The sequence below is a fragment of the Nilaparvata lugens genome, chromosome 6, assembly GCF_014356525.2.
Source record: "Nilaparvata lugens isolate BPH chromosome 6, ASM1435652v1, whole genome shotgun sequence".
NCBI lineage: Eukaryota > Metazoa > Arthropoda > Insecta > Hemiptera > Delphacidae > Nilaparvata > Nilaparvata lugens.
In genome coordinates, this window is record NC_052509.1 from 2,012,251 (window position 1) to 2,038,876 (window position 26,626).

General features: G+C 34.0%; 1 protein-coding gene across 3 annotated transcripts in view; it reads right to left on the bottom strand.

The window, feature by feature from the left end:
- LOC111057816 (sodium-dependent nutrient amino acid transporter 1) overlaps positions 1-26,626 on the bottom strand; it is a 164,143-nt gene that overhangs the window by 103,097 nt on the left and 34,420 nt on the right. For all 3 annotated transcript variants that reach the window (XM_039429928.1, XM_039429925.1, XM_039429926.1), the window contains exon 2: positions 16,625-16,981. In XM_039429928.1, coding sequence (XP_039285862.1) covers positions 16,625-16,969 — 345 coding nt within the window. In that variant the 5' untranslated portion in view covers positions 16,970-16,981. The remainder of the gene's footprint in view (positions 1-16,624; positions 16,982-26,626) is intronic.

The window sequence follows — 26,626 nt, forward strand, 5'->3', positions numbered from 1 at the left end:
AATTTGTCATCCAACAAATATGGCTACCTTTAGGCAGCATTATGAATTAGATTTCGAGTTGTCGACCAATCAGGACCCCGAGGCACTGCCTAGTCTTCCTAAGCCTCTAATCCGGCCCAATCTAAAACTTCATTACCTGTACTACGACACAGGTTTAAACTACGTTGAATTCAACTCCAAAATAACATCATTACCTGCACTAGAGCTATTCGAACTTACATTCAACTAGACAAATTAGTTTATCGTTCTTTCTTCACCTCACTATTCGAATTTGTTGAAAACAAATATCTACCAGACTAGAATAGGTCTACTGTACATTTGAAATTTGAATACTACTCATTACATTACTGAACAACTAAAAATCCATAATATTCTATTTTAATACCTTGTTGTCATATTTTCCGCTTTTGAGTGGTAGGCTAATTAAAATGGCGTCATGTCAGGAAAACACTTGACACATAATAATAATGACTATCTTATCAGTAATGTTCACGTCACTCATATTTTATAAGCTTTAGTGATATTTACTTCAAACTGACAGAATTCTAGATAAATAACAGCTATACTTACCATTGAAACAACGATGGCAATATGAAGAGAACCGAATATTATCGACTTTCCACGTAAAAACTCTTCATAAGGGACACCTGTATTATTTTGTGTACAGTTTCCATCGTGTAAAGGTTACCATAATATTGTGAAATTTTATAAAGGAAAACTTTCTAAAAAAAAACTTCAACAAACTAGTTGTTTGTGGAATTCTTTTCCCATTACATCATAGGCAGGTCATGCATTATCAGGAATTCCACGTCATGTTTTAAATGCATGTTACTAAAATAGATGTTATTAAAATTTAGCTATGAGTTAATAATATGATTTGCGTCGTTGATGATTCATATTCTGTACCTGCATGAGCTGTTTACTATAGTGAGATTCTTTTCTGTCAGCTGACCTCATATACAATATCAAAGCTTCCCATTCAAACAATGCTGACAGTTTGAAGAGGATCTCAGAAAAGAATTTCATTCAACCAATTCTAACATTCCGAAGTGGATTCTTCTATATAAAATACTCGTATGTTAATAGTAGTAATATTGTTATCTTGTTCAGTCTCAGAATTAATGGTTCATCTTTCACTTATGAGTTACTCAACTTACGAGAACTCTGTATGGAATATTAGAATTATTAACGTTTTATCTCTCATGAATTTATTATGATCGTGATTTGGTAATACAGTAATAAGCTTGGAATTTCAAGTTAAGGTTCGTGGAACAAATCAACTTTATGTACTAACCGTTGAGAGAATTCTTGAAGTTTGGAGACATATTGAGAAATATAGGCAGCGTTGACAAATATTTCTGAGTGGTAAACAACATTAGCTCACCAGGCGAAGGTCGAACAAAGAAGTTTTATCACCTTCTAAATTGTGTACTTCAGATTTCTCAATTCTATGGCGCCTTAATCCGTTGACGACTTGAATTATTTCCAAATTCAATTGATATTCCATCTCAAAATTGAAACTTCTTTCACTTCAATAACTTCACTGAATTATGTAATTTTATTGAAGGAGCGTTAGCGAGTTCTTACTTTTGAAGGCCAAAGTCGTAGTACGTCTGTGTGTTTGTCCGTATATAAGTTCTACAATAACGTTTGAATGATTTCATCAATAAGATTCAAATTTTGAACACATATTCTTTGAACCTTTTTACAGATCAACTTCGTTGGACAACAAAACTTACCGACTCCTTCGTCCTTTTTCAGGTTATAATAACATTATAACATTTAAAGTCCATGATAAAAAAATTGTTGTGATTTATAATTCAGTACGTCAGTTGGATTATTCATTGTATGCAATTACCACAATAATTTTTACATTCATTCAAAGCATCAGCTGATGCTATTTGGGAGCTATTACAGAGACTGTGCTTTATGCGCCGACACGCGCTTTATGCCCTGATTTCAGCTGATTAATATGAAACATAATTTACAACTCTGCTATATCAATGTTCGGTTTACATTCATTCTAAGCATCAGCTGATGCTACATTCATTCAAAGCATCAGCTAATGCTTTGGGAGCTATCACAGAGACTGTGCTTTATGCGCCGACACGCGCTTTATGCGCTGATTTCAGCTGATTAATATGAAACATAATTTACAACTCTGCTATATCAATGTTCGGTTTACATTCATTCTAAGCATCAGCTGATGCTACATTCATTCAAAGCATCAGCTGATGCTATTTGGGAGCACACAGACTATCCTTTATGCACCGATACATGATTTCAGCTGATTAATATGAAACATAATTTACAACTCTGTGATATCAGTGTGCGGTTCTTGTCATTCATTTTCTTTTCGAATTCTGTATCAAATCTCATGTATCACATGACCACCTTGTCATTAGAAAGAATGAAGTTGGATTCATAAGACTGATGACAAAAATGTTGAAGCGACAGAGTAATTTTTAAAGATTAATATTTTGTTTCAAATAGGGCCCTCAACCTAATGTCAAAATTATCCTTGTGAAAGAAATATTCAGCTGTTTCCGTAATCTTCACCAACTCTGTATAATAAAAAGTTGCGGATTTCAAAGATGACAATACAAAGTTCATGAGCGAGTTCACCAACCCAGGGGGTCACTAGTTATGGAACTGTCTATACTCTACAGGCGTGTTATACTCATATTCCGGATTCATTTTCTTATGTACACATTCCTGGATTCCAGAGCTGAATACTTCTGATCACGGTTTCAACCAGATAGATGGAATATCAAATACTCTCCGGTTCTGAGTGCAATACAATATGTCCTCCAAATTAATCAACTATCTACATAATGTACAACATATTTCCTTGATACTTCAATTTCCACAAGAATTCACAAACATTCACTCATACTATTACTAGAAATTGACTGTGTAATCTTTGGAGGAATAGGGGAGGGGATAGAATTGAATAGTGAAATAGAAAGAGGTGCTTCTATCTATTGTCCTATATTAAGATCTACTTAATACTGTCAGCATTCTCTATGAGTAACACCAATGCTTCTAATTCAAATAACTCTGACAGTTTAAAATGAATCTTACTTTTGATAGAATTGTCCATCTAATGAACCATATAGCCATCTAATAACAAGAACCATAATTTAACACGTTATTGCCAGCAATTATTATTATTATACAGGGTGATTCATAATTATGGTAAAATATTTTAATACGTGATAGTAGAGGTAAAAATAAGAAAAAAAGTTCATATAAACATATATCCATAAATGCTTCATTAGCGAGTTATACAGAGTGAAAGATTTCGCCCGGAATTCAGTTCCTCTGGTGAAATACACCGATGCTGAATTGTTTGGGAACTAGTTTTTTAAAAACTTATGCTGAATTCATATGGAAAAATATCTGAAAAAATTGAATAAAACTAGTCTGGAAGCTGTAGTGTGAGTAGTTTTTGAGAAAAAGGTTGAAATATGCAAAAAATCTAAGTAGAAAAACACAGACTTCTACGTTTGATGCCCAATAACTTTCATAAATAACCAGTGAACAAATAATTTTTCGCAATAAAAATTGTAGAGAATTTAATTCTGAAAAGAATTATGTAAGCTGTGTAAACTAAATTTAAATAAAAGTTGAATAAAATGTATTCTTATGTAGTACATTACACCACAAAAATTTGCTGTTTTATGAGGAGAGAACTAGTAACTCATAGGTTGTAGCTGCTACTAAAAACTAGTCCCCAAACAATTCAGCATCGGTGTATTTCACCAGAGGAACTGAATTCCGGGCGAAATCTTTCACCCTGTATAGCTCGCTAATGGAGCGTTTATGGATATATGTATATATGAACTTTTTTTCTTATTTTTACCTCTACTATCACGTATTAAAATATTTTACCATAATTATGAATCATCCTGTATAACTATAAGTCAAGATATTCCCACCATCAAGGTACGCTTCTAAAGGGCAGTCCAACAATAACAAGTTATAGTACATTCCAGTACAACAATAAGATGCTCCAACCTCCAAATGATAATGTTACTTTCCTGTATTATTCCAGTGTTGAACGTCCTTGCCAACGGTTTACAACGGCTATTATCGAGAGTTGTATATATTAGACTCGATGTTATAATCTATATCTATATAAGGATAGATATATCTATACTCCTAGTTAGTAAATGTATATAGTAATAGCCGTCGCCATCGAAAACAGCTATTATCGTCAGATCTATAGTTGGCTTTAAACAAGAGTCTATATCTGTATTGTGATAGATATATATATCTATACTCCTAATGAGAACGTTGTATAAATAGTAATAGTGGTAGTGACCATGGATAGGCGAAAGCACCTTGTTGTGAATTACCAGATACCGAACCCACTTTCTCTTTCCCGGTCTTGGAGTCTCTGGTCAACAGGTGAAGCGTGCTGTACTATAGGGATAGGGACTGAACATTGATGCTAGTAAAGTATTAGAATACTTTGGCCCGGTTGCACAAAAGCCGGTTAAATTTTAACCGTGATTAATCCCACGAGAACCAATCAGAGAAGGCGTTTTTGATAAGACGGCTTCTCTGATTGGTTCTCGTGGGATTGATCACGTTTAAAATTTAACCGGCTTTTGTGCAACCGACAATGGTCTTGGATATACCCTCTGAGGGATTGAGTACAAATAATACAGTACTGGATAGTGATGCTGGGATAGTGATAAAGATGATATGGAAAACAGTTAATTTTCAAAGACTAATTCTTAATAAAATAGAGAGAAATAGATATGACATAATTAGGTTAATTGACTTGTCATTTCCACTATACTGAACAATAAATAGTGATTCACTTTGAATAGCGGAAGTGACAATTGAATTATCTAAAGAATAAAGAGGTTCAACATAATCAAAATTTTTGATCAAAACATTATTTTATTGTACAGTCAATTTTATCTACAAATTCATCGTGAAATTTGTTGAGAAAATTCCATGAAGTACTAGTTGTTTGGGGGTTTAATAATAATAGTCTTAATTGAACGAGCGTTAGTGAGTTCTGACTTTTGACTTACTGAAGGCCATCTGTCCGTCTGTGTGTATGTTCTACAATAACTTTTAGCAAGAATCGATCAGTCAGCTTCAGCAAACGGTAAGGATATAAAAAGCTTGGCATCAGCTGATTAAAAGTGAATTGCTCATGTTCGCGGCGCGTAAATCTGTACTCACCTCAAGAATAACATTAGAAGTGCATACCGAAATAATTGTTATGTTTCAGTCAGCTGAAGAACTCATTGCATGCAATTACTATAGTCTTTCCATTCATTCATAACATCAGCTGATGCTATTTGGGAGCTATCACACTCGCTGACACATGATTCCAGTTGGTTAATATAAAGGTGCGTACAGATATACGCGCCGCGAACATGAGAGATTCACTTTTAATCAGCTGACTATATTTGTATTTTTACAGAAACGGTATAAGATATAGATATAAAAAGCTTGGCATCAGCTGATTAAAAGTGAATTGCTCATGTTCACGGCGCGTAAATCTGTACTCACCTCAAGAATAACATTAGAAGTGCATACCGAAATAATTGTTATGTTTCAGTCAGCTGAAGAACTCATTGCATGCAATTACCGTAATATAGTTTTTCTATTCTTTCATAACATCAGCTGATGCTATTTGGGAGCTATCACACTCGCTGACACATGATTCCAGCTGGTTAATATTAAGGTGCGTACAGATATACGCGCCGCGAACATGAGCAATTCACTTTTAATCAGCTGACTATATCTGTATTTTTACAGAAACGGTATAAGATATAGATATAAAAAGCTTGGCTTCAGCTGATTAAAAGTGAATTGCTCATGATCGCGGCGCGTATATCTGTAAGCACCTTTAGATTTTGAAGCGGCAGAGTAATATTTCAACACAGATAGGATCCCCAATGAAACCTATTGTTAAATGTTTCTTGTAAGAGAAATATTCAGCTGTTTTCATAATTTTCATCAACTCTGTATAATTAAAAGTTGCAGGTTTGAAAGATTACAATACAGCAGTTCTTGAGCGAGTTCTTCACCCCAAGGGGTCACTAGTGTATTATAATATTAGAAATTCTATAACTATTTAGCTGCAGAATTTTGTTACAATTTTTTATGATATCAGAACCAACCTTGGCCTCTGATACTGGTTATATCACCAGGCTATCAACTGAATTAATCTCCAGATCTCTCCACTTATCTCTATGTAAATGTCAATATATTGATTTTGTAGCATACTGCTGTCAATCGTATACCGGTAACTTTCCTATTTGGGCTGTGCGGTATTTATTAGTCGGCTCTTGGAAAAGAAAGTGTTTTTAAACTTCCGACTGTCCAGTAAGTCAACTTTTGTCAACTGTCAACCGACAACTGTCTATGTCCGCTCTGCTTTAAATAATAATTTGTTTGGAATAAATCAACTGCGTTGGTTTGCTTTCTTCTGTGGGTGCCTTTATTACTCTCCGTTTCAAACGCGTACCGTATATTTTTACGCACTTTGAGCTTTGTCGTGTGGCCTGATCTTTTCACAATTTTCCTCATCTCAGAGTTTTTCTTACGTCTTATAGAATGTTTTCTTCTATCTCCTTTTTCACCTTATCTTTAATGTTCTCCTCTTCTCTTCGTATCGTTTAGGTGATTCTGCTTCTCCTTCTTCTTCTTTTTCTTTTTCTTCTACTCTTTTCACTCATCCTACATTCTTTCCCTCTTCACTCTCATCTGTTCCTACTTTCACTTTCTCTTTACCGTCTTTCTTCTTTCTCATCTGTTACCAACCTATTCTTCTTCCTCTAGTTCTACTCATCCCACACATCTTCTCCCTCTACCCCTCTCATTCACCCATCTTCCTCCTCATCTATATCCATCTCACCATAATCATATTCTCTTCTCCCTTCTTCTTCTTCTCCTTCTTTTTCTTCTTCTCCTCCTTCTCCGTCTTCTTCTTCTTCTTCTACTTCTTGATCTTCTCCTTCTTCTTCTTCCTTCTTCTTCTTCTTCTTCTTCTTCTTCTTCTTCCTTCTTCTTCTTCTTCTTCTTCTTCTTCTTCTTCTTCTTCTCCTTCCTCTTCTTCTTCTTTTTCTTCTTCTTCTTCTTCTACTTCTTCTTCTTCTTCTTCAGCTCATTCTGTCATTCAATCTTTTTTTAATCGTCCTTGGTCTCTCTTGTCTTGTTAATTAAGCCGCAACTTTGGTATATCCTCTCAGTATTTGTAATGGAATTCTCAAGTTTGAATTTTCTAAGTTTTATTTTCCACTTCAAATTTCAAAGTTTGTGTATCACATTTTCATGAAATCCTAGTGTAATTTCCCATTACAAATTGGAAAAAGACAATTCTCTGATCAGTCTGTACGTCCTATATCTACAACTAATGCTGTGAGTAGATAATGTTACCAAACTGAATTAGTTCCATTACCAGTTTCAGAATACTTCCGGTTGACTAACCGAAGTTAACTACTGTTGACTTTACGCGTTAAATGTTCAGTCAACTGACTTGTCACAAGGATATCACTCACAAGGTATTATATTATAAGACAAAGTACTGGCATTCATACCCACACATCATGATCATGTCGCTCCATACTCCTTAATCATAGCCTACAGGTATGATGATGAAGGCCCAATACTTGTATATGGTAAGATATAATAGAGGCTCTTAAGATACTAGTAGTTCTGTGAACAGTAGACCTCGCGCAGTTATAAACCGCAGCCTCCTCTTATACTGTCCATCAGAGTAAATCCTTTCTGTATGTCGTGTCGGCGAGATATCGGTGTGAAAACGGCTAATGGCTGTTCGGGTTGGAGTAGGCTATCAAAAATGCTCAAAATCTTATCTCCTTTCAAGAAACTGGCAACAGGACAGCCCGAGTTCAAAGCAGAGAAAGTTCGAGAGACAATACTATGTTATGTTAGTTATTAATTGCATGCGCTATTGCACGTAATCAATAGTTCATTAAATTTAATAGTGCTTGAAAATTGCATTCAATGAGGCATGCAATTGATAGTCTACACAGCTTTTTTTAGTTGATATATTGAATCGCATGCGTCATGGCATCCAATTTATAATCCACTCGACAGCTGATTTATGATGAATAATTTTATAGTCTGATTTTTACTCTAATATTGGCGTATGAAGGAGGCTCCTTTGTCCTTTTATATTATCCTTGAAATGCAAAAATTCCAAAAACCTCGTATATACGTCGACGCGCAATTTAAAAAGGAACATACCTGTCAAATATCATCAAAATCTATTACCGCGTTTCGCCGTAAATGCGCAACATATAAACATTCAAACATTTAAACATTAAATGAAATGCCAAACCGTCGACTTGAATGTTAGACCTCATTTCGCTCGGTCAATAATAAGATATATCTTACGATATAATAGAGACTCAGCCACCTCCTATTAGAGGTAGCTGTGATATCTCACACTACAAATCGCCACAACATTTTTTATCATAATTTTTTCAAGTACACAGTATGAACTACTATATTCTTCTGGTGGGTACCTCTGTGAAAAGTCATTAATAAGCAGCTTCTTTGGCGCTAGAGTCACAGAAGCGTGGCTGGAGTACTCAATGGTCTGTTGATCAACTATAAAAAGTTTCTTGACCTCCATAAGTATCAAATGTTGCGAATGTTCTCATTACCGATTTGGTGCAGTTCCTACGGGTAATTCAATTTTGATAAATGTTTCCTAATTTCCGTTGTATGCAGCTGTCAACCAATAATATTTCACAAGTGATAATTGAATAAAATGTATTTATATTGGGAAAGGCTATGTTGGTTTCATTTCTACTCAAGAAAGCTATTAAGAAAGCTTTTAAGAAAGCTATTCCTCTTTCCAATCCTTATTTCAATCTCACAGGCTAATCTAGCCTACAGTAACTATATTACCCACAGTATGGCCATTGGAATTTTTTTCCTGCCGCCGCCATGAAGATTCCAAATATTTGAATGGAGTTTATAGGCGATTATAAGTAAAATCGCTAGCCTTTACTTATTAAAGCATATTTTTGCAAATTTCTAATGCTATAAGATAGGACTTGAAAGTTTGTTTGGAATCTTAATGGCGGATTTGTACCATGTGACCAAGCTAACCAATCAGAAGCGTGACAGTCAATGGCCATACAGTGGGTAATATAGTTACTGTAATCTAGCCTAGTTCTTCACAATCGTCTTTGATAATAATTTTAGTGCTGGTTAAATTTTGATCCTGATTAATTCCAGGAGAACCAATCAGAGAAGCCGTCTTTTTGAGATGGTTTTCTCTGATTTGGTTCACGTGAAATTAATCAGGATTGAAATTTAACCGGTTTTTGTGCAACCGGGCGATAAAATATTTTCCCAAGAAGCCACCTTGCTTCGTACTATATTGCAAATATATAGAATTATACTAATTTTGAGAATAGATCTATGACAGTTTTATAGTGGAAATTAGTAGATGGAAATGGATATAATCATGAATTTATGAACTACTAGCCGTCAGGCTCGCTTCGCTCGCCATATCCGTCTAGCCAGGAGGCTCCGCCCCCTGGACCCCCGACTGGATCGTCCAAGAATGAGATAAGCAGGCTCGCTTCGCTCGCCTGCATTTTCCATTTGAGCATTTTTATCATATGTTAGGACAATCCAGTCGGGGGTCCAGGCTAAACGTCTGGCTAAACGGATATGGCGAGCGAAGCGAGCCTGACGGCTAGTATATTATATTCCCAGGATTGAAGTAGCAGTCAATCAATTTTTCCGCGATAAATGCATTCAAATCTTCAACTTGGTGCCACCTAACAAAGTCAACTCAACTTAATGCCAACCTGACAAATTATTAATTTAGTTGCCAGTTAACAAATGTTTCGAAGAGGTACTCTATCCAGATTATAGTTCTATAGTAACATATGATATGGAAATTTCAATTATAATTAAGAGATTGGGAGAAAAAGAATATACATGCTAAAATACGAACTTTAAACCCTTAAAAACAACCCTTAGAGTTAAAATATTGCCAAAAGTTTTCTTAGTGCGCCTCTAAAGGGCCAACTGAACATACCTACCAAATTTGAACGTTTTTGGTCCGGTAGATTTTTAGTTATGCGAGTGAGTGAGTGAGTGAGTGAGTGAGTGAGTGCCATTTCGCTTTTATATATATAGATTCACACTACACACGTGTTTAGTATTATGCATAGTACTGGCTGTTTTCAATTTTTATGACTAAAACATGAAATTGAATCATTCTAAATATCCTCTAAGCTTGTGTATCCTCCAATTTTTGGAGGAATTGTTTCCAGGGGCTAGCTTTACAGGATAAATAAATATTGGATTTCTATCACTTTCGTTGATGATGTTTGATGTGTTATAACATTTCCTATTAGTAGAATTCTTCATTCGTATTGTTAATAATAGTGGACTTGATCATTTCAAATCTATAGATTCATTATTAGACTTATGAGTCTTATATAAATTATTCATCATTAGACTTACATTTACATTTACATTTATTACATTCCTTAATCACAACATCAAATTAATGATTGGGAGAGAATCAACAGGATAAACCCAAAACTGTTCCTCTCCCTAATTTTGATAAAAATAGTCCAAATGAGGTTATGAAAACACTTTTATAACACTTATTAGACTTATATAGATCATTCATTATTAGACTCATATAGGCTTATGAGACTTCATGGGACTAATATTGAGAACCAGTAAATTACTTCAATAATCGATGATGCCAATAAAAGGCATCACAAAACATCAATACATAGCTCGTTTATGCCGTGAATCACTAGATAAACATCACATTACCGTATTCAGATGAATGACAGTACTGTACTGTTATGTTTGAAGGTTATCGAAGCTATTCAATCCACCAACAATTTTTATCGTATTCGGAATCATGTACATTCTTTCCAACTACAAATTAGCGTGGGTATGTCAATTTTTGCTCATAACTTGGAATAGTCGATTTCATTTAATTAAGGAAGTGAGAAGTATTTTCTTCAATCACTGTTCCCTTTTGAAGAAACCTCTGTAATGATTATAACACGTGATTGGAGGCGTAAGACAGTTGATGTTTATTTTTTCTAAATCAGAGAAAATCCTTCAGACAGTGTACCGTTAGTAAGTGGGTTGAGTTTTATTTGATTAAATTGAGCATGCCATCAATGTAAACTTAGTCTGGTATTCATTAATCCCACTATAAAATTATTTTTATTATTGGAATCGTATGGTCATCGATTCATTAGGAAACATTATAGTGGAATTATGTGTACGCAATCCACAAAAAGCAATGATGTGTAGTGTATATTCGAATTTGAAAAGAATAGTGATTTTTTCATCATGCCTCACTATAAGTATCTTATGTATACATTCAAGTTTATTCATTTATTTCATTCTATAATCACAACATCAAATTAATGATTGGGTGAGAATCAACAGGATAAACTCAAAACTGTCTCCCTCCCTAATTTTGATAAAAATATTCTAAATGAGGTTATGTGAAATGTTGATAAGGTATATAGGATACAGCTTTATGTATGAAATTGTCCTCATCTTTTTCCATAATCCATTCAATATGAGTAAGGACATACCAAGCTCTGATTAAGTGACATTCTGTAATTAATCTCGTTGGAAGGGTGTCTGCTACAAACCAGGTTCACTAACAGACAGTATTGTCAGTTATGAGCTGCAAAATCATTTCATACTACTTGTTCTAAACCAATCGAAGAATGTAGCTTCCTTCATCTTCAATCAGACTTCATTTTAGCAAATCATAGGAACATCATTACTCCCAGATACAGAATAAAGCAGGCATTTTGTTCTGTATTATATTATACATATTTCTGTATTTCATTTCCATTTAAATGTATTTGTAGTATAAGGAATTCAAGTTTCAAAAGTTGAAAGCCACTTAGAAGTCACATTACCGATTAACGACACTATATTTAACTCGAGTTCTTAGTAGATATTGCCTTTGATTATGGATACGTTAAGGATACGTTACATTTGATTGTGGATACGTTAAGGATACGTTACCTTTGATTATGGATACGTTTGATTAATGTATCCATAATCAAAGATATTACTATCAAGAACAGAGTAGACACGTGCTATAAAAATATTGGCAACTATAATCTCAAGTGAGAATCCATATTTTCATCGCTCATGATCTGAATATGGAATATATATTTTGGAGAATTTCCATGTAGAGGTAGAGCGAAAAGAATAGTCTTATACCAGAGACAAATTAAATATTCTACTCCATATCTGTACTTAATATATTTGGTCTACTTGGCAATTGCGGTGAACAGTAAGCCAAGTGAAATTATTCGAAACCATATCCTATTAGTGAAATAAAAGTGGCTCTTTATTTTATTAATTATTTCAATTACACAGAAGTTACAATTTGACCAGGTTTATCAGTTAAATTCAATGGAAATGATATAGAGAGTATACTCGATTTATTAATAGACCTACGTTTTAATTATATTTATGATGAGATTGATTAATATTTTTTGAAAACGAATTCAAATCGAATCTAAATTCAGTTCAAAGCTTAATTTCCATATCATTCACTCTGATTACCTAGATAATTAGCAGAAAACAAGATCGAATTATAATTAGATCTAGTGAAAGCGTAGGATGGTAGAAGAGACATTTAATGTTTGTTTGGAGAACCTAGTTGGATATTGCTATAAATAGATTTGGACGAAATTACATTATAAGGTGAACGAACTTCTTGGTTTAAGTAATAAGCAATAATTTGATTGAAAGGTATTCATTACTGTATTTCTATTGCGTTTCTATATTTTGCTCTTCCTCATAGAATTAGTGAGCCATTTTACTATGAGCAAACGGTGATAAGCTGCTCTAGACTAGACTCACCTTTTTTAAGCATTTGCTTCAAAAGTTGTATAAATGCTCTAGTTATTCATACAATTTTGAGCAAAAGCTTTTACTTTTGAGCAAATGCTCAAACTATTTTTTTGATGAGCATGAGCGAAAGGTTTGCTCACGTTATTCATAGAAAATGAAGCAAATGCTCCATATTTTAGAAGTATAAGCAAATGTTCAACTTTATTCATATGGGCCATTATTGCATACATCACAATGAGTAAATAAGAATTACAAGATATAGATAAAAGGCTCTTGGAAAAATCTGTAGAAAAAGTAGGATATTAAGCTGGATTGTAATTTCTTTGATATATCTTCTAAAGTACAGTTCAGTGAAGATTCTCAACTTCACAAGTGATATTTCAGAATAGTATTATATTAATTTGAAATAGTTCCCTGCATAGGAATAATGATCCCTTACGTTTTGGAGTTGAGAACTTCAACCATAAATTTTCTACAATGACAGATAATTCAATGAGAATAATCACTTTGTGGATTGATTATTCAGTTTGTCAATGAGCATATTGTGGTTGTCGATATCATATTTATGATTAATTAGAATCATGGCTATGGAATGAGGATAAGAGGATAATGTTGTCGAAGTAAGGAGATGATTCATCCTGATCGTGACGTACGGAACAGGTTGAATGTTGAATTATTGTTACGTAGCGCTTATTTTGAGTATCATCCTATTGAGAATGAATTTTGCACAGACGCAGTTGAGAGAGAATATCGGAATAGCTTTATTAGTTAAGATTATTCCAATGAAATTAGTCTTCGGCGTAGAAAATATAATGGAGGTTGACATTTAAAGTAATATTGAGATAATTCCAGATGGGATTTAAATAGTTTGTTATTGGATGGTGAAGAAATTTAAGATAATTTTAGCTCGGGATTTGAGTAGTTTTGAATTGGAACGGGAATTTTCTGTCATGTAGTCTAACAAATAAACAGTCTTTCTATATTCACTTTTCTTTCTCAGATCTAATGAAATTATTGAAACGCAATGAAAATTATCAAGTACCTTTTATTTTATCAGAAAACAATTTTAAAATAAAGGGTATCTGATTTTTAATATCATTGTGTTTCAACAGTCTCAGATTTATATGAACAGCAAGAGGTTTGGAATGCACTGAAATCTCTGGTTCATCCATAATCAACCTCTATATAATATGTAGTTTGATAGATATGTGAAAATTGTAGGAGTTCATGTAGCGGTTGACTCAGTTTTGCCAATAGGTGAATCATTTGCCAGAGAGATAGATAGACGATAAGTATTGATGCTAAGTAGATATTTCAAATAAAAAAAATCTGGTGTGGCGCACTCACACAACTTTCCTTGCCGTTATGAAAATTGATCAACTGCCGCTAGTGTTCCCGCGCAACTCAAGTCTACTATTTAAAGATCTAAGCCAGCTGGTGACAGGACAATAACGCTGCAGACACACGAAGTCTGCTATCTCTTCATAGTGAATGATTTAATAGAATCAACAGTTGCCAACAGTTTGCAATTTAATAATCTTATTTTCTCGAACTTCGAGCTTATTTTCAATTTTAGGTGGAAATGTTACTGGACATTAATTGTAGAGATTTTCATGCTCAATATTTACCACTTGAATTTTTTGTTTAAACTGTATCTGAAGCCTGATAATTGGGAATATAAAATCAAACTTTGCATAGATGGGGCGCAGCTCCTGAAATTTTTACAGATATGGGACTTGTGGTAGTTGATAGAGCTTATCAATGACTATTTAGGTATAAATGTGATCAAAATCGTTGGAGCCGTTTTCGAGAAAATCGCGAAAAACCCTGTTTTTGACAACATTTTTGCCATTTTAGCCGCCATCTTGAATTGCATTTGATCGAAATTGTTCGTGTCGGATCCTTATAGTGAAAGGACCTTAAGTTCCAAATTTCAAGTCATTCCGTTGATTGAGAGATGAGATATCGTGTACACACACACACACACACACACACCACACACACACACAACACACACACACACACACACACACCACACACACACACACACACACACACACACACACACCACACACACAACACACACACACACACACACACACACCACACACACACACACACAACACACACACACACACACACACACAACACACACACACACACACACACACACACACACACACACACACACACAACACATTCAGACCAATACCCAAAAAATCACTTTTTTGGACTTATGGGACCTTGAAACGTATAGATATTTAGAAATTGGGGTACCTTAATTTTTTCGGAAAGCAATGCTTCCCTTACCTATGATAATAGGGCAAGGAAAGTAAAAAATAAATGAATTCCACTTATCACAATGTTCACATTGATAGTATTCTGCTAATGTCTTCAATTTTATTCTTCTTGATATTCTAATCTTTGGGGTGATATTTGGATTTAATGGTTAAAGCATTTAATTTGGATTTTCGTTCAATAATAATTTTTATTCTTCATAATCAAGCAAGGATGAGCTCAAGAATTAGCTCAATTTGCATGTATAGGTGAATGAAATTGTACCTAGGTTTATTTATGAGTGTAAAGTGTAATGACAAGGCATGATGAGCAGAATACTTTTCAAGTATGCAATAATAATAATAATTATTGGGAATAGGCTATCGGACTAGGACAAGGTGACAAAAAGTAGATGAGTTCACGATGATAATGTCTGTATCGCGTAATTATAATGCATGCCTTGACGGTAAGTTTCGTAAATAAATATTATGTCATTCACTTTTGGAGTAAGTTTGCATACAATGGGATATTTCATTTGGTTTATGTCAGAGAGTATGATACGCAATAATATTATAGACTGATGAGTAACTCTATACTTTCTGGTTCATACCAGAAAGTAGACTACCGTACGGGTTGTGGCACATTTTCAACAAAATTTTCTTCTTCATCACAGAGCGTGAAAGTAAATAATGAACTAGTATGATAGTTCATTTATCAAAATCTAGAATCTAAACTATGACAGTAATTTATCGAATAATTCGAAGATAACATAAGTTTGGTAAATTATTAAGCTTTTGTGACAAAATAGATTTAGATTAACCAATTCAATGATTGATTGGATGACACGATTATGAGTCATGTTTCAAATCGAATTATTCTCTTATGAAGTTTGCGTAATTCCAAAATGACACTAAAATGAAGTTCAATCGTCATTAATAATTTGTATAGTTACTCATCACCATAGTATTAAAAGTATCATTGAAGTAATCGATATTGATTGATTCACTAGCAATATAATTGACCGAGCGAAGTGAGGTCTAAGATTCAAGTCGACAGTTTGGCATTTCTCTTAATGTTTAAAAGTTTGAATGTTTATAGTTTATATGTTGCGCATTTACGGCGAAACGCGGTAATAGATTTTCATGGAATTTGACAGGTATGTTCTTTTTCAATTGCGCGTCGACGTATATACAAGGTCTATCATGTGGTAATTGTATTGCTCAATTTCGCCCACACACTTTCATTGTAAAGTGTAAATAAAAGTCATTTATCTATCTATGTAAGCCATAACCTCTTTGGACTATTTTCAAAATTCGGGAATGGAATAGTGAAGGCTAAAGGTCTGTTTTTCCATTTCCAATCATTTAAAGATTATGTGATTTTGTCTCTGTTGAATAAACAAACAAATTAATAAATAACCTCGCACCATAAACCACGTGTTAACCATGCTGTCAACCCTTACCTTAGCGGACCGGTTATCGGTGATGAGTTTGGTGGTGGATCCCATGGGGGTTGTGGGCACTTGGTGGGGTAGGGGCGACAAGGGGGGTAAGGGTGGCAGGGGTCCGGGGCCACCCCCGTTCACAGCGCTCCTATGCGCGCCCGTGTTTAGCACTTCACTGACACTGACACTATCACGTCCGCTGTTCACTCCGGCACTGTCGGCGGCAGACTGAGTCCAAGTCGCCGGTTGCAGCTGAGAGGCGAACGAGTGGTTCGCTTTGTGGCCACCAGGTGGCGTTGTCAGCCGGTAGTCGCGGCAGAACCTATAGACGTCTCCACCTGGTTGACGGTTGATGGGCTTCATGGTTGCTGGGCTCTGAAATCGGACAAAAATTAATTGTATCATTATTATATTATTATACAGTAAAACCTCTATATTTCGTAGTTGACGAAACCAAGCGTTAGAATTGAAGCGTACGAATTATCGAGGCTATGGACCTAATGAAGAGAAAGAAGAGGAGGAGGTGGAGAAGAAAGCCAATAGTGGATAGTGAAATAGGAACCATTATGATAGAAGAGGAAGAAGAGGGGGAGATTGAAATGTAGAAGGCTAATAATTGTGAAAGGTGATAAAGAAATCACCACGAATGGTTAAATCCAGAAAAAACGAATTATAGTGAGTTATTGCATTTAAAACTACGAATTATAGAGGTCGAAGAAAAGCCACGCTCGATTTCACTACAAATTATAAGGGGGCGGAGAAGTTTTTCAAGGGACCGAGCTTCCACTACGAATTATAGAGGATTACATGTTATAGACGTCCGAATTATCGAGGCTCCATTGTTTTTCTATTTTATCTAATAATTTTAATTGTAATTTTTCTTTTTCATAATCGTGTATCACCACAGCCACCTATCTTATATCAATCAATCAAGATCAACGTTATTCATGTGATGTTTCAAAACTTATCTCAGTCGCTCAACCGAGACTTACCTTCCTTATCAAATCCTTATTATCCAAATCGCAAGCATACAATTCATAAACTGCTTCTAGTGTCTTAAATATAATTCTTTCTACTAGCTCACTCTATTGTCCAGTTATCCTCCCATTGGTTTGCTTCTTATTGGTTTAAATCTAGGCTTCCTATTGGCTTTTCAGAAGTCCTCTCATCGGTTCAAATTCTAAGCTTCCTATTGGATTTCCAAAAATCTTAGTCTATTAGTTTGCTTCCTATTGGTTCAAATCTAGGCTTTATATTGGCTCTTTGGCTGTCCAGAAGTCCTCTCATTGGTTCAAATTCTAGGCTTCCTATGGCTTTCCAAGAATCTTATTGGTTTAAATCTAAGCTTCCTATTGGCTGTCCAGAAGTCCTCTCATTAGTTCAAATTCTAGGCTTCCTATTGGCTTTCCAAGGCTACTATTCAGGACGGTTACACCAGTTGGGCTTTCAAATATATCTACAATACAACTCCCTTCTAACTGTTATCCTTGGTTGAATGAGAAGCAATAATTATACTCATAAGAAATACTGAGTTTTAAAGTGATCTCACTATATCATGCAATACAACCATTAACGTATGAGTACTTTACTCTCAGATACATTTTCTTACCTCATTAATTATCATCAGATCGAGATAATGAACCAAGAAAGCGACTTCCACTTGTGATAATCTCAGGAGATTATTTCAATACCTCCAGTATTCAATTCCTAAATGTTCAAATCCTATCCGCTTCAAATTGTTGCTCCAACTTTCTTCAGTTTCCAGTTCTTGCAATTTCGATTTGATTGATGCAGATGCAGTCCAATAAAAAGTTGCAAAGTTTACGGTTGCTACTTACAAACTTGTTTCATTATTTCGCTATTTCTGAATAATTATTCTGAACGTAGACTGCATCGTAGAATTGAGATCTATTTTAGAACTAGTTTTCAGATAATAGAACTAGTTCCGATTATTTTAAACGAATACAAGTTCATTTCAAGACCAACCAGAAACTTTTTACATCGTAATTCTTGTCAATGTATTTCGAAGGAATTGAGGAAACAATAAGGCCTACCGTATTTTCTACTGAAAAATTGACTACTGTGTTTTGAGCCAGGAGTGTATTTTTCCACGATTTTTTTCAGATGTTATGATACAATGTGTTTCCTCAGTGCAGTAATAGTAAATTCGTATGACTTTTATTTGGTGGGGAATCCCTTGCTGAAAGGTCCCAAGACGCCTGAATATATGGACCCTCATTAAGCTTTACGACTGTCACACTTCAGTCCTCAGTACAGTGATATTAATTCAATCTGTATTGAAAGTAGGAAAGTAGAGTAGTATTATTTGTATCACTATTATTGAACTTGTATTGTGTACTGTAGTATATTGTTATTAATATCTACATTCCATATTCATAGGTGCTTCCTTTGTAGAGCTTAAACTCTCCATTGAGCTTCAATCTTACTCCTGGAAGATTCTTCACATTGAGTAGAATGTATTCAGCTGTAGACTAGAGATTTTGAACAAGAGAAGTATTATTTCATCGATATTCTCTTCAGCCTATCCATGTTCCAATGTAAATTCAATGAATTCATCAAAGTTTATTCGATTTATTCAATGGTCTCAATATCAAACGAGATAGATATTGGGCCCATATGAATAAAACCAGAGCAAATGCTCATGAGCAAGAGCATGGAGCATAAGGTTTTGCTCATGAGCAAAAGGTACAAGCAAAAGCATTTGCTCATTTTTATATGAATAAGCTTTACCTTATACTCTCACCTTATGCTCCTGAACTCTGGAGCAAATGCTCACGTATTTTAAAGATTTTTTCATCAGCTGATTCGCTTTTGTAGCCTTAAATTTATTTTTATAGCTCACGGAAGCGCTAAATATGCAAGTAAGGTGCACCGCTTGTGTTTGCGTCGTCTGCTCTGTTTTCTATTTATGAATAGAGTTTTAGGTTGGTTGAGTTTAGAATTTTGAAATAATAGCGTGAAAAAATGTCATCTCTATAATAATCTTCATCATATTCTTATTTCTTATAATAGCCTTCTTATAATCGTCTACACTCTCATCTTATTAAATGCCTATTTCCTATTTTGTGATGGCTATCTTTATAACATGTACAGCTATATAATAAATCACCATTATCCCTACAAAAGGATAAATACAAAAGATAGCTACCTGTTATAAAGATAGCCATCACAAAATAGGAAATAGGAATTTAAGAAGATGAGAGTGTAGACGATTATAAGAAGGCTATTATAAGAAATAAGAATATGCTGAAGATTATTATAGAGATGACATTTTTTCACGCTATTATTTCAAAATTCTAAACTCAACTAACCTAAAACTCTATTCATAAATAGAAAACAGATATATTATATAGATTATATTATATATTAGATATATTATATCATGGTTGAATCTAAAAAGAGTTTTATAGTTCTCAACTATTGGTTGTGATCGTATCTGGTATAGTTTCCTCTTCCTCATACGAATTAGTTGAGCCATTTTACTATGAGCAAACGGTGATAAGCTGCTCTAGACTAGACTCACCTTTTTTAAGCATTTGCTTCAAAGTTGTATAAATGCTCTAGTTTATTCATACAATTTTGAGCAAAAGCTTTTACTTTTGAGCAAATGCTCAAACTATTTTTTTGATGAGCATGAGCGAAAGGTTTTGCTCACGTTTATTCATAGAAAATGAAGCAAATGCTCCATATTTTAGAAGTATAAGCAAATGCTCAACTTTATTCATATGGGCCATTATTGCATACATCACAATGAGTAAATAAGAATTACAAGATATAGATAAAAGGCTCTTGGAAAAATCTGTTGAAAAAGTAGGCTTTTAAGTTTGGATTTGTAATTTTCTTTTGATATCTCTTCTAAAGTACAGTTCAGTGAAGATTTCTCAACTTTCACAAGTGATATTTCAGAATTAGTATTATATTAATTTGAAATAATTCCCTGCATAGGAATAATGAACCCATACATTTTGGAGTTGAGAACTTCAACCATAAATTTTCTACAATGACAGATAGTTCAATGAGAATAATCAGTTTGTCAATGAGCATATTGTGGTAGTCGATATCATACTTATGATTATAATTAGAATCATGGCTATGGAATGAGGATGAGAGGATAATGTTGTCGAAGTTAAGAAGGTGATTCATCCTTGATCGTGACGTACGGAACAGGTTGAATGTTGAATTATTTGTTACGTAAGCGCTTATTTTGAGTATCATCCTATTGAGAAGGAATTCTTGCACAGACGCAGTTGAGAGAATATCGGAATAGCTTTATTAGTTAAGATTATTTTCAATGAAATTAGTCTTCGGCGTAGTAAATATAATGGAGGTTGACATCTAAGAAATATTGAGATAATTCCAGATTGGGATTTAAATAGTTTTGTTATTGGATGGTGAAGAAATTTAAGATAATTTTAGCTCGGGATTTGAGTAGTTTTTGAATTGGAACGGGAATTTTCTGTCATGTAGTCTAACAAATAAACAGTCTTTCTGTATTCACTTTAGTTTTCAGATCTAATGAAATTATTGAAACGCAATGAAAATTATCAAGTACCTTTTATTTTATCAGAAAACAATTTTAAAATAAAGGGTATCTGATTTTCAATTATCATTGTGTTTCAACAGTCTCTCAGATTTATATGAACAGCAAGAGGTTTGGAATGCACTTGAAATCTCTGGTTCATCCATAATCAACCACTATATAACATGTATGTTTGATAAAAATGTGAAAATTGTATGAGTTCATGTAGCGGTTGACTCAGTTTTGCCAATAGGTGAATCATTTGCCAGAGAGATAGATAGACGATAAGTATTGATGCTAAGTAGATATTTCAAATAAAAAAAATCTGGTGTGGCGCACTCACACAACTTTCCTTGCCGTTATGAAAATTGATCAACTGCCGCTAGTGTTCCCGCGCAACTCAAGTCTACTATTTAAAGATCTAAGCCAGGACAATAACGACAGGACAATAACGCTGCAGACACACGAAGTCTGCTATCTCTTCATAGTGAATGATTTAATAGAATCAACAGTTGCCAACAGTTTGCAATTTAATAATCTTATTTTCTCGAACTTCGAGCTTATTTTCAATTTTAGGTGGAAATGTTACTGGACATTAATTGTAGAGATTTTCATGCTCAATATTTACCACTTGAATTTTTTGTTTAAACTGTATCTGAAGCCTGATAATTGGGAATATAAAATCAAACTTTGCATAGATGGGGCGCAGCTCCTGAAATTTTTACAGATATGGGACTTGTGGCAGTTGATAGAGCTTATCAATGACTATTTTAGGTATAAATTTGATCAAAATCGTTGGAGCCGTTTTCGAGAAAATCGCGAAAAACCCTGTTTTTGACAACATTTTTGCCATTTTAGCCGCCATCTTGAATTGCATTTGATCGAAATTGTTCGTGTCGGATCCTTATAGTGTAAGGACCTTAAGTTCCAAATTTCAAGTTATTCCGTTAATTTGGAGATAAGATATCGTGTACACAGACGCACATACACTCATACACACACACACACACACACACACACACACACACACACACACACACACACACACACACACACACACACAACCACACACACACACACATTCAGACCAATACCCAAAAACCACTTTTTTGGACTTAGGGGACCTTGAAACGTATAGATATTTAGAAATTGGGGTACCTTAATTTTTTCGGAAAGCAATGCTTCCCTTACCTATGGTAATAGGGCAAGGAAAGTAAAAAAATAAATGAATTCCACTTATATCACAATGTTCACATTGATAGTATTCTGCTAATGTCTTCAATTTTATTCTTCTTCATATTCTAATCTTTGGGGTGATATTTGGATTTAATGATTAAAGCATTTAATTTGGATTTTCGTTCAATAATAATTTTTATTCTTCATAATCAAGCAAGGATGAGCTCAAGAATTAGCTCAATTTGCATGTATAGGTGAATGAAATTGTACCTAGGTTTATTTATGAGTGTAAAGTGTAATGACAAGGCATGATGAGCAGAATACTTTTCAAGTATGCAATAATAATAATTATTGGGAATAGGCTATCGGACTAGGACAAGGTGACAAAAAGTAGATGAGTTCACGATGATAATGTCTGTATCGCGTAATTATAATGCATGCCTTGACGGTAAGTTTCGTAAATAAATATTATGTCATTCACTATTGGAGTAAGTTTGCATACAATGGGATATTTCATTTGGTTCATGTCAGAGAGTATGATACGCATATAATATTATAGAGTGATGAGTAACTCTATACTTTCTGGTTCATACCAGAAAGTAGACTACGGGTTGTGGCACATTTTCAACAAAATTTTCTTCTTCATCACAGAGCGTGAAAGTAAATAATTGAACTAGTATGATAGTTCTATTTATCTAAAATCTAGAATCTAGAATCTAGATTATGACAATAATTTTATCGAATAATTCGAAGATAACATAAGTTTGGTAAATTATTAAGCTTTTGGGACAAAATAGATTTAGATTAACCAATTCAATGATTGATTGAATGACACGATTATGAGTCATGTTTCAAATCGAATTATTCTCTTATGAAGTTTGCGTAATTCCAAAATGACACTAAAATGAAGTTCAATCGTTATTAATAATTTGTATAGTTACTCATCACCATAGTATTAAAAGTATCATTGAAGTAATCGATATTGATTGATTCACTAGCAATATAAATGACCGAGCGAAGTGAGGTCTAAGATTCAAGTCGACAGTTTGGCATTTCTCTTAATGTTTAAATGTTTGAATGTTTATATGTTTATATGTTGCGCATTTACGGCGAAACGCGGTAATAGATTTTCATGGAATTTGACAGGTATGTTCTTTTTTCAATTGCGCGTCGACGTATATACAAGGTTTTTGGAAATTTGGCATTTCAAGGATAATATAAAAGGAAAAAGGAGCATTCTTCATACGCCAATATTAGAGTAAAAATCAACTATAGAATTATTCATCATAAATCAGCTGACAAGTGATTACACAGATGTGTGGAGAAGCCAGTCTATTGCTGTATTTCCATAAGGTCTATAGTTTCAATCAGGTAGCCTACTTGTGGATGAGAATACTGCGTGAGGTCTACTGTTCACAGAACTACTAGTATAATAATCAAGCAGCTCGGTAGATCTTAAATCATTCAATAATAAAAAATAGATGAGTTCTATAGATGAACATTAATTTGTAAGACAAGTCAATATTCGATTAGGAGGTTTTCAGAAGTTATGGAGAAGGGTTGTAGAGAAGAGAAGGCAGTCAATATTATAGAAAACATGAGAACAGAAAGAAGAAGAAAGGAAGAAGAAGAAGAGAAAGAAGAAGAAGATTGATTGATTATATGCCTTTATTAGGGCGGAGTTGGGACTCCTGGTCCTCTCTGCCACACAACCCTTTAAGAAGGATGAGGAGGAGGAGGAGGAGGAGGAGGAGGAGGAGGAGGAGGAGTAGGTGGAGGAGTAGGAGGAGGAGGAGAAGAAGAAGAAGAAGAAGAAGAAGAAGAAGAAGAAGAGAAGAAGAAGAAGAAGAAGAAGAAGAAGAAGAAGAAGAAGAAGAAGAAGAAGAAGAAGAAGAAGAAGAAGAAGAAGAAGAAGAAGAAGAAGAAGAAGAAGAAGTAAAAGAAAAAGAAAAAGAAAAAGAAAAAGAAAAAGAAAAAGAAAAGGAAAAGGAAAAGGAAAAGGAAAAAGAAAAAGAAGAAGAAGTAAAAGAAAAAGAAAAAGAAAAAGAAAAAGAAAAGGAAAAGGAAAAGAAAAAGAAGAAGAAGTAAAAGAAAAAGAAAAAGAAAAAGAAAAAGAAAAGGAAAAGGAAAAGGAAAAGGAAAAAGAAAAAGGAAAAGAAAAAGAAGAAGAAGAAAAAAAAAGAAAAAGAAGAAGAAGAAGAAGAAGAAGAAGAAGAAGAAGAAGAAGAAGAAGAAGAAGGATAACAACAAATTCAAGTAAAGAGGTGCCGAAGGGAAATGTTAAACAATATCAAAGAAGAAGTAAAGTGTAAGTTAGTAGAAGAAAGAGACAGTTTTTGATTTCAGTTAATTCCTGGATTAGCAAAGAAGAGGCCTACTGTGGGTGATGGAAAAGTGTGTGAGAACTGGAATGAGCATAGGTCATATTCCATATGAAAAAATAAGTTGTGACTTGTGAGCCATAAAGATGAGACGGACATCCTTGTGGCTTGGAAAGCATAAACTGATGTTTGTGCGTGTAGTGTCAGTGTGTGAGTGAGAGGTCACTCGTGTCAAGGCGATCCAGTGTCATCTTCCATCTTCCTCACAAAGACCGCCTCACTGTATTTCCACGACTACCAATCACTTTATGACTCTAATAACCTATTCAATAAACAGAATTCCTCAAGTATTTGAGTATGAAAGACCCACTTCAATTCATTAGGTAAAAGGAGAAAAACATACGATTGCATCGTGCAGGATTCTCAATTCGAATTGATTTCGACTTGGAAGATGATTTTTAATAAAATCGTGCTTCCATACATCACAGTCATATTCACGTATCTAACTACTTCTAGAATATTTAATTTTAGATTAGATTCTCACGATATTTTGAAAGTTTGGTGTGCCACTTTTGGAAATTTTAATCGATTTTTCAAAAGCTTCATGATGAAGTATCCTTGTAGACTTCTAGTAATATAGAAGAATGTTTGAAATGCATGATCTTTACAAAATAACCTATTCAAAATGTATGCGTTACTACAGAATTAATTTATCTTTCCATAAATGTCACTTATTGGAAGCCTCATCCCTCATGTCACATTCAATAATAAAATTAACTAGCGTTCATGGATTATAAGATTCAACTGATAGTCATGACAATATCAGTAATAAATATGATGATATTATTAATAAGTTCGTTCAATTCATTTTTTGGTTGATTTTGAAATTCTTTTACACAATTTATAAATTAAGACTCATAAATACAGTATTACTGTATTATGAATACACAATCACCATACTAATCAAGGATTTTGTTCTCGTAAAATACATTACAAAGCAATTTCTTACAAATTCATGAACTTTGTATTTAAACTATGATACGCATATCACCAGGTACAATAGATTAAGAATAGAATAGAATTTAGTTCTATTCTCTCTGCGTATCGGATTGATTTGAAAGGATCAGTTTTCGTCTGAGCCTCTTATTTTCTCACGATCGTTGTATGATTTGTGTGTATTTATGTGGAAGAACGAACGAATGAATATCGTTGATAAACAAAATGGATTCTATTTGATGGCATCGTTGCATCAGCAGCCAATGAGAGCGCGTTGTGGGCGTGGTCTAAAGTAAAGCATTTGAAGTGTACTCGCACGTGATTGGTCGACAAGTCAACGTTGTGTGCTCTCTCAGTCACTTTCTCTCTCTCACACTCTCTTTCTCTCAGCTGACACTGAAATTGTTATCGACTAATAGAAATAATAGATAGGGGCGTTTCTTGAACAATTAACTTAATTATTATTAGAATTTCTGAAGTTGCTTACAGAAAGCCTACAAACAAAATAATATGGGAGTAGATTCTTCCAGAATGTATTTCTGATGACTTATTCAGCAGTTACATATTATTATATATGTTTATCATGATTTGAAACAAAATAAACTACCATTCAACATTTTAGGTTTTAGTATAGATTATTGTTTGAAATTTGAGTTTTTTGTAAACATTATCATCTTTACTTATTTATAACTCCTATAGGTGATATGTCTCTGGCATTCATAGTGTCTCTCACATTTAGAACTCGAGTAAATTATCACTGCATCTATTATTCAAGGAAATGAATCATGGACATCGTCTCAATAATTCAACATTGATAATGACATTTTCAATGTGTAGAATTCGATAATTTTTTGTTGAATTACATTATAGAGTGGACGATTCACAAATTGAAGAAAATATTTATGTATGTTCAGCGTTTCCAATTTTGTGGTGAGTTAGTTTTTTGCCTAATTTATTCAAATAATTTGTATCTGTTTTCAAGACAAA